This window comes from Molothrus ater, chromosome 3 (assembly GCF_012460135.2).
Source record: "Molothrus ater isolate BHLD 08-10-18 breed brown headed cowbird chromosome 3, BPBGC_Mater_1.1, whole genome shotgun sequence".
Lineage (NCBI taxonomy): Eukaryota > Metazoa > Chordata > Aves > Passeriformes > Icteridae > Molothrus > Molothrus ater.
The window spans coordinates 46,899,340-46,923,081 of NC_050480.2; the positions used below are offsets into that span (position 1 = coordinate 46,899,340).

The 23,742-nt window shown below is 39.3% G+C and overlaps 1 protein-coding gene across 1 annotated transcript in view; it reads right to left on the minus strand.

Annotated features, from left to right (window-relative positions):
* UST (uronyl 2-sulfotransferase) overlaps positions 1-23,742 on the minus strand; it is a 154,121-nt gene that overhangs the window by 47,778 nt on the left and 82,601 nt on the right. The window contains exon 5 of the mRNA XM_036381018.2: positions 9,976-10,129. Coding sequence (XP_036236911.1) covers positions 9,976-10,129 — 154 coding nt within the window. The remainder of the gene's footprint in view (positions 1-9,975; positions 10,130-23,742) is intronic.

Here is a 23,742-nt window from a genome sequence, read left to right on the forward strand (position 1 = left end):
AAAAACTAGAACAAACGAAGTCTTGAGTATGTCTGGGCACTGATGTCCCTTTTTTCCACAAAATGCCATCTCTGCTTCCATATGATTTCAACATAAACTACTTCAGTCTTAAAAATACAGAATTGACAAGTGTGCCCAGCCATTCTGCAGTCAACAGAAGAGTCCACACCACCACCAAAAAATTACACGATAGGAAAATATTTTGTTGTCAACAAACACCTAAGGCTCAGAACAGCTTTGGATGCCTGAATAAAGACATGTCTATCCCTCACCACGTCAGCCACACACCATGGGCAGGCAGTTCTCCCAATTCTACTGCCCTGCATGCTCCTTGCCATGCACCACCTCACAGCTTCAGCTTTGCTTTAGCTAGGAAGTTCTAGAGACCAGGATCTCTGCTTATTTCTCTTTGCTAGCAGCTCTGACAGCCAGAAAACTTAGGTATAAACCACAGAAAGGAAAGAGGAAGGAGAATGACAGACAAGGAATAAAATGGGCTAATAAATTCAGTTTTATTTTCATGGGTTGTCAGTTCCTGCAGGTTTTGACACCTACAGAGCGAAGTGAGTATCTGACTGCCTGAAATTACATTATCATGCCACAGCCTGAACACATTCAATATGCTGGCAGTAAGAGGAGGGCTGTCTCTCTCTCTGTCCTTCCTCTGGCAGGAGGAGTAAAAGGTTCTGCAGTTTCCTTCCCCATCCTACTGCCAATAAAAGAGTTTTAAGGTGGTTAAAGCATAATGCAAGAAGGAAAAGAAAACAGGCAAGACAAACTCCTAACAAGGAGTTTTTTATAGTATGGAGTATAAAACCTTCCTATTTCAGAGGTTTTATAGTATGGTTTTCTAGGGACAGCCACCATGATTTCATTAGACAAGTCTTCAAAAAAAATGTTAATTAAACATAATTTCAAAAAGTCTGACTCCTACTCCTAAACACAGACATATACACACATATGTACATTATTACATCATATTTTTAAGACACACTATTTGCTGCTCAATGCCCCATCTCTATTATTTATGCCATGTACACTCTGTAACTTTAAAAATAATTTTTTAAAAATTTGCACTAACAGAAATTGAAAGCATTATTTTTTCTCGATGATAAAACATTCCAGTTTTAAAAACCATTGTATTCCAACTTAAGACAAAATATCAATCAATAATTAGTTTTACTTGATGACTACTAAATGCTGCTTTCGGGTTCATAATGCCCAAAATGCTAGACTATGCACTGAAGATAACATTCATATCACACACAGATCCTCTTGTTTTCATTCACTTTAAATAGTTACTTGTCAGCTAATTATAACTGTTAAGTCATCCCTTACTGGGAATCATGCAAGTGTTATCTGCTTAGATGTGTGTTCCTGTTACGTTCACATTAACAAAGTATGTGAGAATTGAAAATGCAAATACTCAACTTGAGGCTTACAAAAATTATCAAGCACTTGAAATTCACCCATACTGAAACATCAAACCAAAGAGACTTCGCATTTCTGAACAGCATGAAACAAATGTTAGCACTGAAACAGTGTTTATCCATCTATTTTAAGGATTTTGACATCTTCTCTTCTGGTACCTTTACTATTAACAGTGCACAATGTAAAATTGTGGATGCAGTTCATACTTTAAATGCATTTGTATCTTAGCTTTTAACAATACATTTGAGAATAGTCGTGACAGTGTTAACAATTAATAGCTTCAGCATCAGTTTGGAACTTACAAAAATTAATTTGATTGGAAGAGATGTAAGACAACAAAGTCTTAGCTACTATGGCATATACCCAAGAACACTCAACTATTTTAAAGTCAAGAAACAACATTCAACTGGAGATGTCTATAACTGTAACTACCTTACATAAATCACCTAGTAGCAGAATTCACTTGGAAGCATGTCAGTTTCAAGTTTGCTTTTGAGTTACCCAGAGCAGAAACGAATTTCAGAAAATCACTACTGGCTATAAGGAACATTTACCATACACACAAGGACCTTTTCCTGGGTACCCCTGAGGCTTCAGATTTTTACTGATCAGACATTTTCTGATGAAGAGGTGTTGCTTTGGTAATTAACAGCCTGTGGGGGCTACATAGCTGCACTTTTAAGACTAGAATAGAATAGAATATTTCAGTTGGAAGGGACATACAAGGATCATCTAGTCCAACTGCCTGACCTTTAGGGCTGACTGAAAGTTAAAGCTATTGTTAAGGGCGCTGTACAAATCACTCTTAAATGCTGACGTGCCTTGGGCATCAACCACCTCCCTAAGAAGCCTGTTCCAGTGCTTCACCACTCCCTCTGTAAAGAAATGTTTCCTAACATATTTCCTTTTTGAATACATCAGAACTTATTCACAACAATGACCAGAAAGGACTTCCACAGCTTCAGTACATGTTGTCCAAACCATCGCATTTTCTATTTTTTACTGGATCCTGTAACTACCCATTCCAACTGTAAACTTCTATTAGTCTGACACTGAAACAGCTCAAAAGTAATCATCCTTGAGGCCGCTTTTTCATGCCTCCCAAAAATCTGTCTTCTTGTATCCTTTGCCGTGTTTACTTCTTCCTCAAGAGCCTGAACCTATGTCATTCCTCATATGGAAATTATTTAATCATTTCTCCCACCCCTTTGTGAGTGTTTTCTGGTTCTTTCAATCCCATTTTGGGAATGGGAGGTGTCCTGGTTTAGGACAAATTTGGGAGGAAATAGCCTAGGAGAGGAAGTCACAAATGTCAAATGAAAGTAGTCAAGCGCAGACATACTGGAGATTTATATACAATGAAGCTCTCTGTATTGCTCTCTATTGCTTTTGGTTTGCCTTTTTTGACTGCTACCTAGAAACAAACATGCTACAGTAGAACCACCCAACACACAGAGAAGATCTCACTCCTAAGCCTGCAAAAGGCTTGTGAGAGTCCATCAGTTTCTAAGTGAAATAAGAATTATCCCCCACAAACTGCTTTCCCTCCTTCAATGAAGGCAAGGCTGGCTTTTGTCCCTGGGCTGCACAAGAATGCTCTTTTCTGTTCTTGTTCAATGATCCAAAAATATATCTACTTAAAATATAACACAGACATACCCTCTTCTCTTATACAGTTTACATGGCCTTAAAAAGCTGGCATCAATATATTAGAATCTTTGTTCTCTGGTTGGGATTTTCCACTCTACAAACAGGATCTTCCTATAGAGAAGCTAGAGAAAACTATTTCCCCAAGCTACCACAACACATAAAACCCAAAAAGCAGCACAAGAGAGAAATCAAGAGCTGTCCTGTATTCATGCTCAGAAGGCACAAATAAAAACTTGGCAAAATCACCATAAAAATTAAGATTCATAATTTTAATCTTAATACAGCAAGGTCCTTTAATAAAAGATCTTAAGTTCTTATGTATATAAATGTCTTTAAAAGTGCTACCGAAACACAGTATATGGTAAGACCCTGTAATAACGTTACATTTAAATAAGATTGTGGGTACTTAGTGCTGGGACCTCTACTAGTTGTTTTCTGGTTTTCTGGGCAGTTGCTTAAAATCTGCAACAGCCAGAAATTTTCAGAGCACTACAATGCTGCAAGAAAAAACCCCTCACCTTTTTACATTCTGAAGCAATAGATTGTTGTTATCCTGTATCCTGCCTCCACAAAAAGGAGAATGGCAATACAGAATAGTATCATTAAAATAAAAGCATGGTATTAATCTTACATTTTCTATGAATATAAGTATGTATTGTGAATTACATGGAAGTTTTTAGCGTTGCAATCTTAACCAATGCTATATTGCATATTTACAATATGCAACTGACTCAGACTACTGAATGAAAACAGATTTGGAAGGCCCATTTTTTTGCTTTTGTATAAATGCATAATGTTGCAATGTTTGGAATGCAAACACCACAGGGGAACATTAAAAAATATTGGTTTGTAAATTAAAGTCACTGAAAAGTAAATGTCAGCCATGAAAATATTTCTTTTAATATTATAAGTTGTTTAATCAGTCCCTCCTCCAGCTGAGGTCTGAATTATCATTAACTTTGTGGTTCAATAAATTATTAATACAAAATGGGAGAATCTAAGGGGGAAAATGGTGCTTTAGAGCACACACAATAGATGAAGAGCTGCAAAAATGGGCCAGAAATTTTGCTGTGAAGAGGTAATGCAGCAAAAGGGAACAGCTGGAGACTATTAAAAGCACTCATTAGAGGGAAGAAGCAGCAAACTGTTCTAATTGGGTCAGCTGACAGGTGGCTGTGCTTCAGCAGCACTCTCCCAGCAGCGCCGTCCTGGGTGCAGGGATCCGTGCCACTGTGTGATCCCAAACCCAACCTCAGCTGCAAACTGCACTGCAGCACATCCAGTGACCAGCCCCAACCACCCCAGCACCAGGGACTGGTGCCACTGTGTGATCCCAAACCCAACCTCAGCTGCAAACTGCACTGCAGCACATCCAGTGACCAGCCCCAACCACCCCAGCACCAGGGACTGGTGCCACTGTGTGATCCCAAACCCAACCTCAGCTGCAAACTGCACTGCAGCACATCCAGTGACCAGCCCCAACCACCCCAGCACCAGGGCATAACACAGGCAGGAAAATGACCACTGCACGGGGCTGTGTCAGGGAAAACACTGAGAGTGCGCAAAATGTTTAGTCTCCTAACTACAGCTCAGAACACACTGAAAAGTGAAAAATGTTCTTTTTAATTTATAGATTTAACTCCCCAATATCTGGTATGCACTGCACAGACAAAGGCAAATAATTTTAACCTGTGCATGCCTCAGATTTCCAGTCTAATCAATGCTAACCAAGTTATCAAAGCCTCCTCAAAATTTCCCAGGTTCAATCAACGGACACTGGTAGCCCCTCTTGTGAGGTCCTCAACAGGAAAATCAGAATCAGGAACCCTCTACTCCCTTACTGCACCAAATCTGCAGGCAGGCAATTCTCTCCCAGCCTTTTTTTACAGAGAAGCACACTCATGAAAGTGACAGTCAGAAGATGAAGGCATGGGCTCCATATCATGGTCTCTCCTGGAGGCCATGTGTCAGGCAACTGAAAAGCTTCAAGAAACTTATCTGAAGTCATGAAGGAGAAAGCTCAATGATGACAAATACTGATGACAGGTACTGATGACAATTCATAATATAATTACCCAGGATATTATGCAGATAAATACAGGAAATAAGACAGCCAGCTGCTGTCCGAAAACCAGTGTAATTGGTAAAAGAATATTTTTCACCGTAGATAGAAATTTGAGGATATAAATTATTAAACTAGTTAAATACATTTAGTGAATATTATATTAATGAAAACTATGGAAATCAAAAAGGAAATTCTCAAGATTCAAGACTAAAAATAAAAAAAATGTTCTATGGTGAATGGGTACACCATTTACCCATTCACCTTTTCTTATTATTTTGTTTGGAATTTACAAAATAACCTCAAAAGCATTAGTTTAAGTATTTAGCCATAAAAGCTAACATTGCAAAAGGAATGTTTTTTTCTCTATTATAAGAAATCTGATGTGAAATTTCCCTGACATCACTTGAATTTTACTTCCCTCCTTTAAAGTAATCCTAATACACTTTTAACAATTATTTTAACATTTCATTTAAAAGACAAAAGGACAGATGCTCTTTTATGGGATCACTTGCATGAGTAATCTTTAACGTAAATGAGGTTGAATATTGTTAGAATATTTTTAATTTTTGCTGAGAAAAACATATTTATTTTCAGAGACAAAGTTAAGAAAATTATGCAGAGCCACCCAGAGATGATGCGCAAACGTAACTGCTAATTTTAACGAAAATTTGAAATATCCTATAGGAAGGTGACAAGTTCTTATCTTACTGAATGATTTTTTAAATACAACAATTCTCACTTATGATACTTTAGCTTAGAAATCTTTTACTGGAGTGAGCTAAGAGTCACATTATTCATGAGCCTAACAGAGATCAGAATCCCATGTAACCAGATTTGCTGCAATTCAGGCAACAACACACAGCCCATGCTGCTTCACATGCTCATTCAGCCTGAGTAGTCTTAGATCAAAGTTTTACCAAGTATTAAGAAAATATGAAACCCCTATACATGCCTTTTTTTATATTTGATATTTCAAACTGAAGTGGTAATAAACACTAGATAATTATAGACAAGATTTCTGGAAGCAAAATTTTAATATAAAGCATTAAAATATTAATAGTAGTCCCTCTTCATCAGGGGTGCTTCCTACCTCCTGCACTTCCAAGTCCTGAACTAAATAACATCTCAGGCATGGTTTTCTTTTGCTTGGTACCTGCAGCACTCACAACTGTACTGATAAGGGTTTGCTTGCTTTATTGAAGCATATTTACTCCAAGAACTCTAGTTTGACCTGAAAGACATTCACTACAATGGATTTAAATTAACTTTTGTGAATTTATCTCATCTTACAGGACGATAATGTAGGGCTGACAGTCACATCAGTGTGCTTGAGGCTTGGCTCAAGGTGCTCACTATTAATTACCTCTCTGCCTTACTCCACACTACCATGCTGCCACTATTTTTTTGGGGAGAAGCTTGGAAGTGATTTCTTCAGGTGACTAACAATAACTCACTCCAGCAGTGAAAGTGCCAGGTCAGGCACTGGCAAGCAGCTGGTGGATCTGGGTAAAAAGTCACACATGGCAGCAGCTGCCTCTGCTGTATCTGACTCATGAATAAAAGGCTTGTTTTCTATCCTGACTTTCAATTAAATTTTGGTAAACACAGACATTTACCAAAATGTTTAGAACAATTTATCTGACTCCTGAATGAATGGTTGTGTTTCCTGGAACAAAGTCAAAGCCTGAAGCTCTATTCAGAGAAAATTTCAAATAATCAATGAACGGCAGAAATTTCTGTCTCTGTTTCTGATCTTTGCAATGTCAGCAGTTCAGATTTTCAATGTTAGAAAAACAGCATGCAAGGTACTGCAAGATAGTTTGGGTTTTTTTCAACTCCCTTTTTTCATAAGGATCAGAATCGAGGGGAGGGAATGCTTCCATCAAGGGCATCACAACCTGGAACTCATCGGACACAAAACCTGATCTTAAAATGCTTTTCCACCCTTAAGAGCCTGCTTTCTAGAGCAGCTGAGCTCCCACACCTTCACACTGCAGTTTGAGGGAATACGGATGCTGCCCTCATCATTTTCAATGGAGATGGCCAGTGCTGGCAGCTGTTGATGAAGATGCCAAGATGGCCTGGAAAGGCTCCCAATTGCCCACACCACCTTCCAGGAGATAGGAAGCCAAGAACATCATGGTTGATAAAAGCACAATTAGCCTCTAAGACCCACTTTCCAGATACATATATTTTGCTTGCAAACCCATCTCTTCTGGTAAAACAGGAAAGTAATATATAAAGCTTCTCCAGTCCATTTTCTAAGTCCATAACTGCTATCACACAACACCAAGTACTCCAGCAAAGAGCTCAATGTCATGGATCAATTAGCAGTTACGTGTTTTCCTGGCTGATAGAAGAAGAAAAGTAAAAGGTCATATCCTTCCTCTGCTTTCATGTATCTGCTCATGGTCAGGCACACCTCATCCCCAACAACTTAGGTTTAATATTGTGATCAATGTTGAAACTATTTAATATGGTAAATCTAAGTTTATCCTTAAATAGTCCCCTGTAAAAAAAAGTAATGTTTCATGATGAGTTTTGCATTTTAAAGAATATTAGGGAAGAACTGCAAAAGTTATGAGACCTGCCATGAGGCCACCCATCAGTCTCGTGCTAAAATGGCATATTGGTTCAGTCTCAGAGGTAAAAGCAGCTGCTTACTTTCTACACTGTTAGATCTGACAATTGATTTTGCAGATTTCTGAAGCTATGACTCCAAAATCCCCAATACCTGAATTTTAAGAAATACGCCAGCTGATTTTCTTGCACCACTGAGGAAAATATTAGAATGCAGGCATGCAATATATGATGTGGTTGGATAGCTAAAGTGTTAAAAATGCTGAACATTCAGAATGAGCAGCTTTTGAGACAATTTCAATGGCAAGTGACCTATGTCTTACTGTCACTCTCTTTGAGCAGTGCAAGTGACTGACAAAGTCTGCCAAGGAAGGATGGAAAACAGGTTCCAAAAATGTTTCCAGGATTCTAACACTGACTTACCAACAGAGAAAATCAAAATGAAAATGCAAAAATAGTTTTTATTAAGGATACTAATGGTGCCTCAGATCAACAAACTGCCTTTTGAACAAAATGATTACTGACCTCAGTCAGACACTTTTTATTTCTTTTTCATTATAGCTTTTGTACTGATCTATGTATGCACAGATATCTGCATATGCATATAAATAATTAACTTAAAGAACATGCCAATGCCTATGAAAATGCAAGGTAATTTCTATTAGTTTTTAAACCAAGACAATATGAATTGGATCTATTTGTTTCAGTTCTGCTTGAAGTAAAATTTCACTGGCTATACAGATCATGTCTTAAGCTGCACAGTCAGTACTGAAATAATACCAGAGTCAGTTGTAACAGATGCTAATCACTGCACTTCAAATGAGAAGCACTCAAAGTAAAGTACAGGCTCTACCACTCACTTTTGACATTTCCAAAAACGGAAATGTAGTACTGTTATAAAGTTGTAGTAAAAACCCCCACCAATCAGTAATTTCCTCAACCCTCTTGTCCCATTCAGAGATGATGAAGCAGAAGTCCATGCACACACAACATGCAAAACCTTCCAGCTCTGCACACCAGGAAGTCAAGACCCACTTAGCCAACATAAGAAACCCTTCACAGTTTATACCTGTATAGGAGATGTCATTAAATTTAAGGCTATTAGATCATTACACTGATACCTCCCCCTTCAATTACCCATAATGTACAAGCTTGTCTGTTCACAGGGCTCCATATGACAAAACCAGAAGACAAATGAAATTTAAACAGCTCCGTAACAGGGAAAAAACCCAGCCCTCCTTGGATTCATCTAACTTCAGCTAGGGCTGAAATGTATTGTGTGACAATCGTTCAGAGCTGTGTTCTCTACGGCTCATCACACATCTTGTACTCTACTGCCTCTTCAAAACCTCACAAAAACATCCTCTCTTCCTCCTCCAAAACCACAGACATATCTTGTTTTGACATTATGTCTGGCCTGCAACATCTCATAGCAGACCATCAAGCTGTCCTGTTCAAGTATGCCTGAAGGCTGAGTCCAATCCAACTGGATCTCCATTAGAGAAAGAGAGCAAGAAGTAATTCCATCATTTTGCCTTTTTGAGAGGTGTCTGTGTACATGCAAGTGATCAATATAAACCAAACTAGCTACCTTCCTAGCTTCTCAGTTTCTTATTTAGCATTCATTCAATACCTACTTCCACGGGATCTTGGTATGCAACAAAGGCAGGCAGGTGTTATGAAAGTTCAGCAGCTATATAAATTTAAAACTTGTTATGAATAGCTTATTCAGCATTATTGCCATCATCTTAACCCAAAAAAGACAAAAGGAAACAAAACCAAAGCAAGAACTGAGATTAGAGCCCTGGTGTAAAGAACATTACAAACAACTTAGCAGCAATAACACTGGAGACTTGAGCTCCCTGAATTGCTTTGTTTCTCAATTTTCTTCTGAGGCTGCAGAGTTACAGACATAGTCTGAATCTAAAAATCCATCTGAATACTCACAGTGATAAATATAGGCAGAATTATTATATTACTATGCAGTGCAAATCCAACTCAGTGTAAGGACCATAATTCAGCCATGGAAATCTGGAACTTGCTGTCAGCTTATTCAAGATCAAACTGAATTCATTGGCAACACTCTACACAGCAGAGCTGAGCAAACTAAGGACCAGGCAAGAAAAGACAGAGGAAAACCACAAGATGGGAGATCCTCAGTCTCCCACTTTTCATGCATCCAGTTTGAACAGCAGCGCTACATAACAATGATGGGAAATTGGTAATCAAAACCTTTTATTTAAACATACCAGGTATCTTTCCTCCTGCTTCATGTTGGGGGTACGGATCATGTGATTCTGTTCTCCTCTCCAGTCTCCGAAACGTCGAAAAAAATAATTGGATAGGAATCGGTTGACAGGATCCCTAATAATATTGATGTACACAGGCTGGTCTCCTCCAAACCTGGTGGGAAGAAAAATGGGTGAATCTCATCACAGGCTCCACACAAACATATATCTATTATCTCTCATTTGAATGCTTTCAAATTACTTCCTACAGAAATTCAGAGCTTTTACAAGGTGAGGAGTGAAACTGAGCATCTTACAACTAGTTTCTAAACCTTTGTAAAAGCATGTAAGATCTCTTTAGGGGTGAACAGTAAATATGGAATCACATTAAGCTATATGTGTACTGCAAACATTTTAGTTGAAAACCACTGTACAACACTGTATCAACAGTTTTGCTTTCTTGAGTTCTCTCCTTGCTGTTTTCAGATTAAGAACCTTCTGCAGATGAATCAAAGAATGAGTATTTCTTCTTCTCAACATACTTCTTATCTGGGTGGTCATGTCAGAACAGGCACCACCCAACAGTAGCTGCTGTAAGGCAGCCTTGGATCATCTTTGTCTGTACAGTAAGTGTAGTAACGTGCAAAGGATTTTCAGCTTCCTTTGAAAGCTTTTTTCCAAAAGCTTCCTCTGGATGAACTGACAGATATGCATGGTATTTCCAACTTTTTATTTGCTGGAACTTGTGCAGAACCTCGTCCCCTCACCCCCAGTCTGCACCACTGGCTGGATTTGAGGTTATTTCATGGTTATGCAATACCTTATCCCTGTACTGTGCTTCATGAACTTTTTTTTTAAAGTCCGTATGAAAATTCTTGCTTCAAAAAAGAAATTAAATATCAATCTCAAGAACATGCAAGTCCAAGGAAAAGGAAAGGGTAACAACAGCTGTGACCAGGCTTGCACATAAACAACATCTAGCATAGATATCTGCAACTTAGAGAGGAGACGATAAACCAGAGCAACTTCACCACCTTGACTTTACCTTCCTGTATGTCTCCTCCTGGTGCTAAGTGTAAGCACCTCCTGGTGCTAACATCTTCAGTTCAATAGCTGGGATATCAAAAGAGGAAAGGAGGAAAAAGAAGCTTGGGAAGGTTTGTCATTACACTGTATTTTCAGAATGTTAAAACACTGACTGCATATTTTATATCAACACACAGCATCAGGAAAGCAGGCCTAACTGGAAAAAAAAAAAAAAGGAGGGGAAGCTGCTTACACTGTTCCATGGTCAAAATGAAAAAATGGACATTCATGGAACCGACTTATGGACTACAAATTCTCTGAGACAAAGAATAAAATAAAACCTTTCAGGACTTAAAAGTTTATAGGATAAATTCAACTTGGAATTTTCCTCATCTAAGAACATAGATTGTGCTTTTCTCCTGTGTTTCCCCAATTTAGGTGAACAATTCTCACTTAAGCAATAGCTTATACTTTATTTTTGTAAGATTGAGAACATAGCCATATTTAAGTATTTAAATGCTATTCTGATGATTTTCTGAGTCACAATTTATATAATTTCTTCTAAACTGTAAAATACTAGATTAAAGAGATAACTGAAGACACCCTCTTTAGATTAAAAAAAAAACCCTCTCAGTTTCTCCCCATCTTTTGAGGCAATGAATGATTGAATTTGTATAATAAAAGACCAAGGCTTCCCATTAATATTTAAGAGGCAGCAAAATTGTTTAAAATTATGAATTCTAGTAAAAGACAAGAGTAAAATCTTATAGAGTTTAAACCTGATTTTTCTCCTGCATGATTCCCCAGACTCCTAAACAGTCTACAAAGGCTTGTCTCATGAGTAACTATGCCTATCAGTAATCTCATTGACCTCAGTGTTGCAGGATCACTGCCATAATTTGAAATTGCACAGACAGCATACATTTTTAAAACAATCCAATTAAAAAAGCATATGCTCCTTGCTTCCTGATTAGTGCACAACCCAGTTTGGACATGGATGTGCAAGTTAAATATCCTGAATTTAGTACCCTGAATTCTTCTCTAAGCTTATCTTTGCTGCTTTTTATCTTTATACAGAAATAAAACCTGTATTTGAAAAAAAAACCAAAACAAAAACAAAGGCATTCCTGCAAATACCACAGGGCAATGTGGGCATAAAGTTTTGACAATATTTTCTCAAATAGAAAGCTCTGGGTGGATGCCTTGGCCTGGTAGTTTTGAAAACTAAACTTTTCAAGTCAAATTGCTGGAAAGAATGGATTGCATCTAAATTACTGAACATATTATCTTACTGCTGCTTGATGCAGATAGCAATAATCAAAAGACAGAGGTGAGTGGAGGAGAGCAAAGAAAAGGGGAAGCAGTAGAGAGTAAGAAGTAATGTCAGCAGCAAGCTGTCTTAAGACAAAAAGATCACCAGATTTATAGAAGCAAGAGAGCAGGGATGTCCTGCCCCAGGTTCCATAGAGGTTGTTAAACCTAAATGCTCATCAGAAGAGCAAAAAATGATAATCAGACAGCTAATAGCTGTCTTGACAGAAATTTTCAATTAATTTTGTCTTTTCTGAAGTAAAAGGAGGGGTGAGATTGCATAACCAACCCACCATATTCCCAGAGCCCACCCTTTTGCTGGTAAAGTCACATTTCTGAATATGAGAACAGTAAATTCAGGACCAAAAGCCCTGAGAAAAGAGGCTCACAGAAGCTCAATCACCCCAAGAGGACAGCTGAGATGGGAGGTCACTCTTTCACAAATGCTACAGAAGAATTTCCATTTCTGAAATGCAGATTGGGGAGGTGGGGAACATGCACAAACACAGGACAGCTCAAATTTCTGATTTTCTGCACAATGTAACCAGCTGCTATACACCCAGCTGTGGGTTGTTCCACCAGGCAACAAGCAAGGAATTATTATAAAATTATTATCAAGTCTGTTCTGGTCCTTATTCAAATGTGCTTTTCTTTTTAAACATAGTTTATAGTACTTCAAATTCCAACCATTTGTTTCTATGAACTGTACTCAGAGTCATTTATGGAAGCTAAGCAGCACTCACAGAGCATAAAAAATTCTAACGGTTAAAAAAAAATAAAAATCAAGTACCTTCAGCTATTTAAAGAAGAAAAGGGCAAATCAATGCTCCATTTGTTCAAGTATGTTCTGCATATTTTTAGATACCTATCAATCACAACATATTAAATGCTCTCTCAAGTGAAACTTTTCAGATTAACAACACCCACATGAAAGTGCTCTTGCAAAAAAATAGATACGTGCTCTCATTATACCTCACATCACTTTATTTGCACTCAAACCCCTATTGTGAAGGATTCAAAATGGGACATGATCATATTTGCTAGGCTTAAGTAGCAGACTTACCTTCCCTGAATGGGATCATGATTGGATCCCACATGATGAAGTTGCACAAATATTCTCATCTCCAGCAGCACATTGGCATGACTGGGAAGAGTGGGTGAGGATACCACCACTCCTCCAGAGCACTGCAAATGGATAATACACCAACCCCCACAACATTCTCCCTGTATTCAATGTCTCCTGATTTATTTTATTTGTACTAGTAAATCCCATTTGTTTTAACTGATCTGTTGTTGAAGGTGTATTTTTGGAGTCCTCATCAAAAAAACTATTTGCAAGCTTCAATCAATGATATTTAGCTTCATTAATAATATATTACCCTATGTCTTTTTTAATGAAAGCAAAATAAAAAAAAAAGTCTGAGAAGCATGTGAGCTTGCCTCTTCACATTTCTGATGAATTCCAATTTTAGTATTTACATGATGAAAATTTTCATTTAAAACCATTTACAAACCCCTTGCAAGCTGGGGGGAAAAAAATCAACAAAGTTATTTTCTTGGCCTTAAAATGGAAGCTCTCTTAGCTCCTATTATTTTTCATTTCACTTCAGGAGGCTGCTGACTTTGCATTTCATAGAACTCTTCACACAAGCAGAAGATGGTTACTTCATCCTTGCAGGCAAATCACAACTCCTCAAGGAAAAGATGACTCCCACCCTATTTCTCTGGAAGAACCTTGTCTGCCTCTTACTCTTTCAACACACACTGTTTCCCCTTAAACAAAAAGGGTGGTTGCTAGAAATTCAGTATAATGGAAGCAAACAAGAACCAAAAGCCACATAAAATTAATAGCAACAGGCATATTGTGTCCTTCTTATAAAGGAAGCACAATTTCCTTTTCCAGTGCCATACAAGTAAGAATCAGACGCTGAGAGCACAATTGCCCAGCCATCTTTACTCAGCAATTATGTTAGAGCTCCATTACCTGCCCTGAAGCAGAGCTTCACAGGGAGGTCATGTAAAAGCACTAACATAGAGCCTTCACCTTTTTAGGACTTAAATAAGATGCACAGTTACCCCAGTGTTTATCTTCTGAAAAAGTTACTTTGAAATACTAGTTTTCATAACATCTTGCATCAGCATGAACTTGTAGCAAAGCAATTCTCTGCACACAAAGCACCAGGCACTTCTGGGATGCTCCAGTGGTCCTCCTAAGGGATGAGATGCCAAGAGGATTGGGCTGAGGTACTGCCAGCCTCCACAATCAAGAGTTTATCTTCCTGCTCTTGTCTGTAGTGCCTCTCTTGCAGCCTTCACCCTGATGCTGTGGTCATGCTCTCAACCTTTTCTTTAGAACTGGTGGAGTTTATATAGGGCACTTCTCTACTGATGCACCTATGTCACCTACACGGTTATTTCAGTCATAACAGTACTGGCTGGCATAGCTGAACTGGTACAAGGACTAGCTGGAGCAGACTTCAGGTAAAAACTTTGGCTTCATGAGGCCTTTTTCCTTTCTTGCAGAGTACGAACTAGGCTGCCTCTCCCTAGCAAGCTGAACTTGAAGTTATGCCAGTCTGGTTTTTTGTTATCGCTCTCTAATTTATCCCAGACACAAAACAAGCAATGCAGACAGGTGATATAATTATCATCCTTAGAAGCATTCAAAAAACATGAAGGTGCAGCACTTAGGGACGTGGCTTAGTGGTGGACTTGGCAATGTAGTTAACAGTTGGACTTGATGACCTTAGCAGTCTTTTCCAACCTTAACAAATCTATGGTTCTATGAAACAAGTATTTTCATTTCAAAACTTTATCTTTGCCTGGCCTGCCCTTCAATGAGAGGTGTGTGCAGGGAATCAAAATGCCCAGTGGTTCAAAGTTAACAGTAAAATAGTGCACACTCCTCATCAATCACCCTTTCTGGACCTGAGACTTCAACAATAGAAATTTCAGTTTCTGAAGTGATGTGTCTGGATCACTGTAAAATTACAACCGAGTCCTTTAGGAATTGTTTAGTAAGCTGCCTCAGACCAGCGAATGGCTAAAAGATAACACTGTAAAGCCTTCTGTTTCTCTACTTCACTATCCTGTAAATCTACCAAAATATTTTAGGCTGTATTTTGTCAGTCATTCACGCATGCTAAACAATTAGGGTCTTTTTTCTACCCTATATTTTTCATTCTCCTGAGGATATCAGAGAAGTTTAATAGATAAATTCACAATGAACAGCACCAACACGGATAAGTATCCTGCATGGGTCCCAAGTAAAGTAAAGGAAATACTAATTATGTTTTCATTTATATAATGCAAAGTTACAGCTGGAAACAAGTAAAAGAGTAAACACGAACTCTCCATAAAAGACTAACAGCAGCTAAACTCCACATTAATTAAAATCACCTAATTCCAGATACCCTGTATTTAAGACTTTCTTCCAAAGGTCTGGCTCAGGATTTCTCTGGACCTCTGATTAATGTTTCACTGTAATTCAGAGATGCAAATGTTATGCATTTGCACAGAAGAATAGGAAAACTAATTACAAAGTATTACCATAAATTTCCTGCAAATAGTAGAATAGCTGATACAGCTCTTTGGAAAGTATTAAATCAACAAACATGATAGGTAGAAAAGATGTATTTTCAAAATTGAATGAGACCACAGATTTGGCTGAGGTAGTTACATTAGCATAAAATCTTGGGGCTCAACTTCTTAGGAAGGTTATTATGCAAAGGATGCTGCAATGTACTCAGCATTGCATATTCAACTTCCTGTATGAACACATTTATCAAGGGAAGCATGGGTGACTCTAGCCATCCTGTGGAAATGGCTGTTGCAGAGAGCAAGTCAATGTTAGGAGTGTCCACATGGAAACTGAAATACAGTGAACTGTGCATAACAAAAAAATAAATCATTGTAACTCAGCAGTACATATCATGTATGCAATCTATAGAATATAAAAATCAATGTAAGTGGAAGTTATAACATGGCTGCCCTGTCGCAGATGTGAAAATCTGCTGTCAGAGAGGGACCGTGGATATCGCTCTGCTTGAGGCTTTGAACCTACACAGTTTAACGTGACAATCTGTGATTCAGAAGCTATGTGCAACGTGATAATATTTTCAGAAAACAAAGCTGCAAAGGAGGGAATAATGAAGGGAGTGGTTTGCTGGTAAAGAGCCACTTGAGCCACCAGGCAAGAAAGACCTAAGGAAACATTTTGCACTGTAGTACAGCAAATAAAACCCAAAACATCTAGAACCTGAAGCAGAGCATATTCACAGGGAAGGAGTAGTTCTGGCAAGGACATGCATACTTCCACATATTATCAGCAGTGTGGGAAACCTTACAGGCCAGAATAAAAATCCTAGTTTCCCTTTTTCTGAGAAGCAGGAGGAGAGAGGAGTAAAGGCCTGACACAGCACTCGTGACCATTCACAGAGTCCATTTTCAGAAAAACATGAACAAAGTTCATGCAGCATCACAAAAATGATGAAAAAAAAATTAAAAGCCTCCAGCTTGCAAAGAGAATGAGAAGGAAAAAATACCGAGCAGGCTGAGAGATGACTGCATGACAGTGTGTAAGAAATTATACATGAAAGTACACAGGTGAAAAATTTGATGAGTCTTTACATAGTGGACAAATGGACTCTGAGATCCAAGGAAAAGGAATCAATTGAACTTCTCTGAAAAATTAGGAGGAAAAATAATTCAATTTATTATCTGAGAGAACAATTCACTATTGAAAGAATTTATCAAGTGCAGCAGATTCTCTATTACTGGTGATTGAGAATCAAGACTTCCATTTCCTTTCTGAAAGATGGAAGCTTCAAGTTTAAACTTATTCATCAAGGGTAAAAAAGCTTCAAAATTATTCACAACTGTCACCATTCATCTTTTTTTCTGAAGGCAGGATCAGCTATGCGACTGCCACTACCAGCTTCAAAATCCTGAAGTATAATCTATTCTGTTGCTTTGCTGCCCTTGTTCTAACCTTTTCCTAAATGTCTGATCTAGAACTCAATAGCAATTTCAGTTCACCACTTGTGTTATCATTACTCATTAAGGACTGCATAGTCCCTTTTTCTCTGCAGAATCTTTTAAACTAAAAAATGAAAAAAACAGAAGTGTTATAACAGTCCCCTCTTTCCCTGTCTTCTCTATTTGTTTTTCTTTTCCTGTGATTTTAGGTAAATTTTTAAAATCTCTGTTCATTCTTCTTATTCTTGTTTGGTCCCCTGTGGACTAATCATCATCCTTCTTAAATCAAGTTACTCCCAAACTGATAATCTGCAATGTGACTGTGAGCACGGAAGCTGAACAACAGTAAAAACAGGATAATTGAGGAGATATGCCTGATCCCACCTTCAGTAACTAGATTTCAAGCCACAATCTCTATTCTGAGAATATCATTTTATGAGCTGAACGAAAGATAAAAAGTGCATTATGCAAAGAACACAGGAAAGCTAGGGGAATAAATTCTGAATGAAATGATCTTAAAATGTGCAGAAAAACTCACCAGAAAGCAGTACTTTGAAAAAAAAATAAACCCCCAAAAAACCCTGCTTAGATCACATAAAGGTCAAACTGCACATGAGATTTGTGCTTAACCTTCCATCAAGTCACAGTTAAAAAGCATCATTACACACTCACATAATTAAAAAAAGGTAGTATAAAAAAGGAAAAAAAAAGTATGTAGGAGGGATTACAGCACCATGTGGCCATTCATGAAATGTGTACTTTACAAGGCAGACCTCACATGATGGTAGAAAGTGTTTCATGATGTGTTAGCAAAAAGTACAGATTATAAAGAACACACATAAAGACACAGTGTTAAGGCCATGCTCGAGTTTAGCTGACATTTCCCTACTTTTAACAGCTTGCCCAGAGGGTAACTTTTTTTTTTTGCTACCATATTTTTAAAGACATTTCCCTAAGTGTGTATTTTTTTTTAAAGGAGAAAAAAATCCCACAACATAAAATTACTTTAATAGATAATCTTAGGCTGCAATCATTGTTTCAAGATGTTGATTCACGAAGGCATTCAAAGAGCCCAATCCCTCCCACAGCTGAGCTGTATAAAGTCAGTGATGCAAGCTGACCCAACTACTGCTCTTTGTACAAAGTATACCTAAGTGCATTCAAAGGGTCCTGGACATTTAGCATCTTGTTATGCCAGCTCCATGCATTTGCCCAACACACTCCCTTCAAATACTAGTGGAGCGTGGTTAACAGACATAATAGACATGTTCCATGAAACATGAACACACTGTGTGGCACTAATTGTTCCAAAGAAAGGAAGAAACAATATTCCTCAAATTACTAAAAAATCTGGGTGTCGTGACCAGAATTGCATGACTCTAAGACAATGAAAACAGCACCACAGAATCACTCTGCTTTTACTGACCTCCAGTCAGTCTATAAAAAAGGGAAATTCTATTCTAAAATCAATGGACTGAAGACATACATACTTAGGTTAAGTCATTGCAAAGCAAGATGTTTATTTGCCAAAAAAAAAAGATTGTAACTGTATCATCCAGCCTTCCACATTATCAACAAACTAACATGCAAGGCTTCCAAACACACGCTGCCAGCACAGAGCGTGCTTCAGCTTTCAAACACGAAGCTTATTCACATGACAAAGTTAATTCATCCAGATTTACCTCCTTTTTGTTTGTTAGCTATAGACACATTTTGCAAGAATACGGGAATGGTGTAATATCAAAGTTCTGTGTTAAAACACAATTTTTAGAGTTGCTTCTGAATGAGAAAAAACACAGAAACAATGACTAACAAAAAAAAGCTCAGCAACATTCAGAAATCAAGTTTTGTTTTGGGCTTATCCAGAATTTCTCTGTCCATCCCTGCCTTCATAGAGCATGTGATTTATTGCTACCCATAGGTCTGAATTCAGGTCAGAGTTGAAGGAAAATTGCCAACCTGACCAGCACTGCTGCATGTGACACCGTCTGGCTGCTACAGCAGCTCAATTTATTCATTTTTATTAGTTAGTGTTGGCCATTTTATCTGTGCAAAAAAGTAATAAAAAAATTTTCAACAATGTTGATACAGACTGTCTACCAAAAAAGGCTTGTTTCAAGAAAAACAAGAACTTTACACATGAACTCTGCTAATGAAAAACAGAAAACTGGAAATATTTCTTATGTGGATTCTAGGGACTAAAGGCAAGCTCCTTCCCAAGAAGAAGACCCAACAGACCTTTCTCTCCTCCCCCAAACCTCTCTCCCCACACCTCTCACATTGTGCAAGGACACAACAGAGCAGGGCCTGGCATCCAAGCAGGGCACAGGGAGGTTACTGCTGGCTGTGGGCAACAGAAAGTCCACCAGCTCTGTTCTGCATGGCTTTGCCTTCAGCAGATGTACCTGCAGTGTGGCTGTCTCAGAAATCTAGTAACCTACTCAATGTGGTTTCAAAGTGGCCAACATGTTCAGAAATTATTTAAATAATAATTTAATTATTATTATGTTCAGAAATTATATAAATAATTCAGGAGGGGAGAGGATGGAAAGACAGGCAGGACACCTAAAACTGCTGCATGGATCTTATTTCTTTAGAAACTTATGCCAAAAGCAAAGTGTTGTGCCCTCCCTTAAGCACATGCACACATGCTAAATACACACTTAAGATATTAAAAACTGCAGCTGAAAGGAAGAAGAGGGCAGCAGCCTGACAGCACAGAAAGGATGACTCCTGACACAGCAGTGCAGGGTGATAATTCATCCTGACTCTGAACAAGTAAGATATACTGAACTGAATTATAAGGGCTAATTAAACTGTAAAATTAAGTAGAATTGGTGCTTTATCTCTCAGTGGCCCATAGCTACTGCAGAAAGTAAAGAATTCATAGCTCTAGTGAGACATGAAAAAGTCTGTCTCACTTTCTGGGTGGTTGTTTTAATGCTTCTCCTTTCTCTGACTTCACCCTGCTCTGATCAGCCAGCCTTCAAGCAAAACTCACCAGCCACTGACAAAGGCATGTCATTAGATTTTTACACACTCAGCTGCACCATTCACTTACCCCAAGACAGGAAAGAATGCCCAAGCTCCCTGCTCTGCCCAAACTGGGCTCTGTAAGTGCACGCCCGGAAGAGAAGAGTTTGATTTTGGAGAGAGACATGCTGCCTTTCCCCTGACCAAAACAGATGTTGTGCAATTCTCCACAGCCCTGACTCATCCTTACCCAAAACCATGGCCTTGCCACCCGCCTCTGCATTCCTGCAAACATTCTTCCTGCTTCTCTGAAATCTGTGACACTTGGAGCACTCTCCAAGTGTCTTGAGTCACTGCCCAGTGACTGTTACAGTTAATTCAGCAGATTACTGAGAAATCAAGGGGGGCTTTTCCACGAATTTGAAGCCTCTTCCTGAATATTTTTTTCTTGGACTAAGTAGATGACAACAGGCACTCATGGTAATGCACAGTGAACAAATTGCAACTATTCTGAAACAGCTTTCTTTATCTCTCTGCAGGTTATTCTGCTTCTTCACAGCTTCTACACTTCTACACTGTACTCCCTGGATCTACCAGCAACACCTGGAATCCCAGTAAATATATCAACACATAAATCTTTACCTGCTTAGAGACATTATTTAATATTTGCTCCTGATTAACACTTTGGATGTTTTTCCCAGCAATATTACTATATAAACTTCAAATCAGAAAAAGACAATAAACATCCCCAAACCCACAAAAAACCAGCACCACTTTCTACAAAAGAAACAGTCTTGAAATGAACTGGGTTGAGTAGCCACCCTCCAGAAGCACGGGATCATCTTCTGAAGGTAACCATCACTGCACTGGACAGACTGAGAACAGAAGCTGCGAAACACTTTGAATGAAAGCTTTCTCTGTGACAAGGGCTATGTAGAAATTCACTAACATGAAAGAAGAACAAGAAAGTTTTTTATCTTCTGTTTGAAGCTGGAAAAATTTTTGCTTTCATGTCTCCTTTTAATATTTATCTTTTTGTCTGCCTCTTCATGCTACTTTGGATTGAGAAAAGACAGTACTGAATCAGAAGATGAAGATGCAGTAAAGGGAGATTAAGTTACTCAGCTGAACCAACAGGCACTCTTAAAAAACTATTCAAGAATGACAGGAAAATGGCCTTGGCAAGCATTCAGGTCAGGATGAGATTTTCAAGGTTTTAGAACTTTGTTCAGCAAAACTAATGTGGCTTCAGAACCACGCATGTACTCAACTCATCACTGAAGGCTTAGCTCACTTCCACTAGAGATTTATTCTGGATAGAAGATCTAACCTTTTTTTTTTCCTGCTTGTTTTCACTTGGAAACAATAATAAGTAAATGCTTTTCTGAATAATCAGAGAGCTTTAAGTGCTGACAGGTTTATAAGCAGGTACAGGGCACAAAGGCAGAAAATTCAACTGATTTGTCACTGCTGCTATTCACATCACTAATGTTAAAAAAACCCAACAAGTTTGTTTTACTACTGTTTGGGAAGCTGAGAAGCACCAACAAGGATGAGGAAAAGGCTAAGGTATTTTATTAAAGCCTGAGGCAAAGAAGGCATTAAAGACTAGTTATTTTTGGGGTACCCTGCCCCAAGTTGGAAGACAGAGACAGGGAGCAGAAAGAAGTCCTCTTAATACAAGAGGAAATGGTCAGAGAGCAGCTATACCAGTTAGCTACACACAGGTCTATTGGGCCAGATGGGATCCACCTAAGGGTACAGAAGGAGCGCTCACTGAGCAGGAGTGCTCACTGAGCCACTTTCCATCACTCACCAACAGTACTGGAGAAGTGGGGAGGTTCCTGTCAGCAAACGTGAGCCCATCTACAAGAAGGGCTGGAAGGAGACTCCAGGGAAGCACAGGCCTGTCAGCCTGACTGACATCAGGGCCAGGGAAGGCTGTAGAACAGACCATCCTGTGTCCCATCACAGGGCACACATACAACAACAAGGGGACCAGGTACAGCCACCTTGGGTTTGTGAAAGGCAGGTCCTGCTTAGCCAACCTGACCTCCGCCTCCTCCAAGGTGACCTGCTCAGTGGATGGGGGCAAGGCTGTGGATGTTTTCTGCCTGGACTTCAGCAAAGCCTGTGACAGCTTCCTCCAGCACCCTCCAGGACAAACTGGCTGCTCATAGCTTGGATGGATGCAGAGTTTGCTGGATGAAAAACTGGACAGCTGAGCCCAGGAATGGTGGTGAATGGAGTTACATCCAGCTGGCAGCCAGTCACAGGGGGTGCTACCCAGGGCTCAGTATGGACCAGTTCTGTTTAACAGGTTCTATTTACCAGCTTTACTAATGATCAGGATGAGGAGATCAAGTGCACCTTCAGACAACACCAAGTTGGGCAGGAGTGTTGATCTGGTGGAGGGTAGGAAGGCTCTTTAGAGGGATCTGGGCAGCCTGGATTGATGGGCAATTGTATAAGGCTCAACAAGGCCTGGTGCTTGGTCCTGCACCTGGGTCACAACAACCCCAAGCAGCACTACAGGCTGGCGGCACAGTGGATGGAAAGCTGCTTGGTAGGGGACACACTGGCTCATGTTTGGCAGCTGCTGGGGGTGCTGGTCAGCAGCTGCCAAACATGAGCCAGTGTGTGCCCAGGTGGCCAAGGCCAGTGGCATCCTGGCCTGGATCAGCAACAGTGTGGCCAGCTGGACAAGGGCTCTGATCTTCCCCTCTATTCAGCACAGGTGAGGCCACACCTCAGCTCAGTTTTGGGCCCCCTCACTACAAGAAAGACACTGAGGTGCTGGAGTGCGTCCAGAGAAGAGCAACAGAGCTGGCGAAGGGTCTAGACAATAATTCATATGAGAAATTGCTGAGAGAGATGGGAGAAAAGGAGGTTCATGGAAAATCTTAGCGCTCTCTACAACTATCTGAAAGGAGGTTTGTAGCCAGGTGGGGATTGGTCTCTTCTGCCAAGGAACAAGTGACCAGGCAAGAGGAAACAGCCTCAAGTTGCACTGGGGAGATTTAGATTGGATATTCAGAATTTTTTTTTTCATGGAAAAGGTTGTCAGGCATTGGGACAGGCTGTCTCGGGTAGTGATTGAGTCCACATCCCTGGAAGCATTTAAAAGACGTGTAGATGTGGCACTCAGGGACATGGCTTAGTGGCAGATTTGGCAGTGCTGTGTCAACAATTGGACTTGATGATCTTAAGGATCTTTTCTACCCTAAATGACTCTACATCTCTATTTTAAACCAAAGCAAATCAGATTCACATTTTTCATGACTCTGCTTATATTTTCTCTGCTTCTCTAGTACCTTGGTGATATGCTCAATGCAAACCCTACACATCTTGAAAACACTCAGAGAGGTGCAAGGCAAGCAGAAGAGACTTCTTTTGTTTCTAATGTGACCAACTGAAAGGGTAGCAAAGTAACATGCCTTCTAACTCCTACCTGTCTGCCAGCTCAATATATGCAGGAGGAAGGAGAAAAAATTTGTTTCT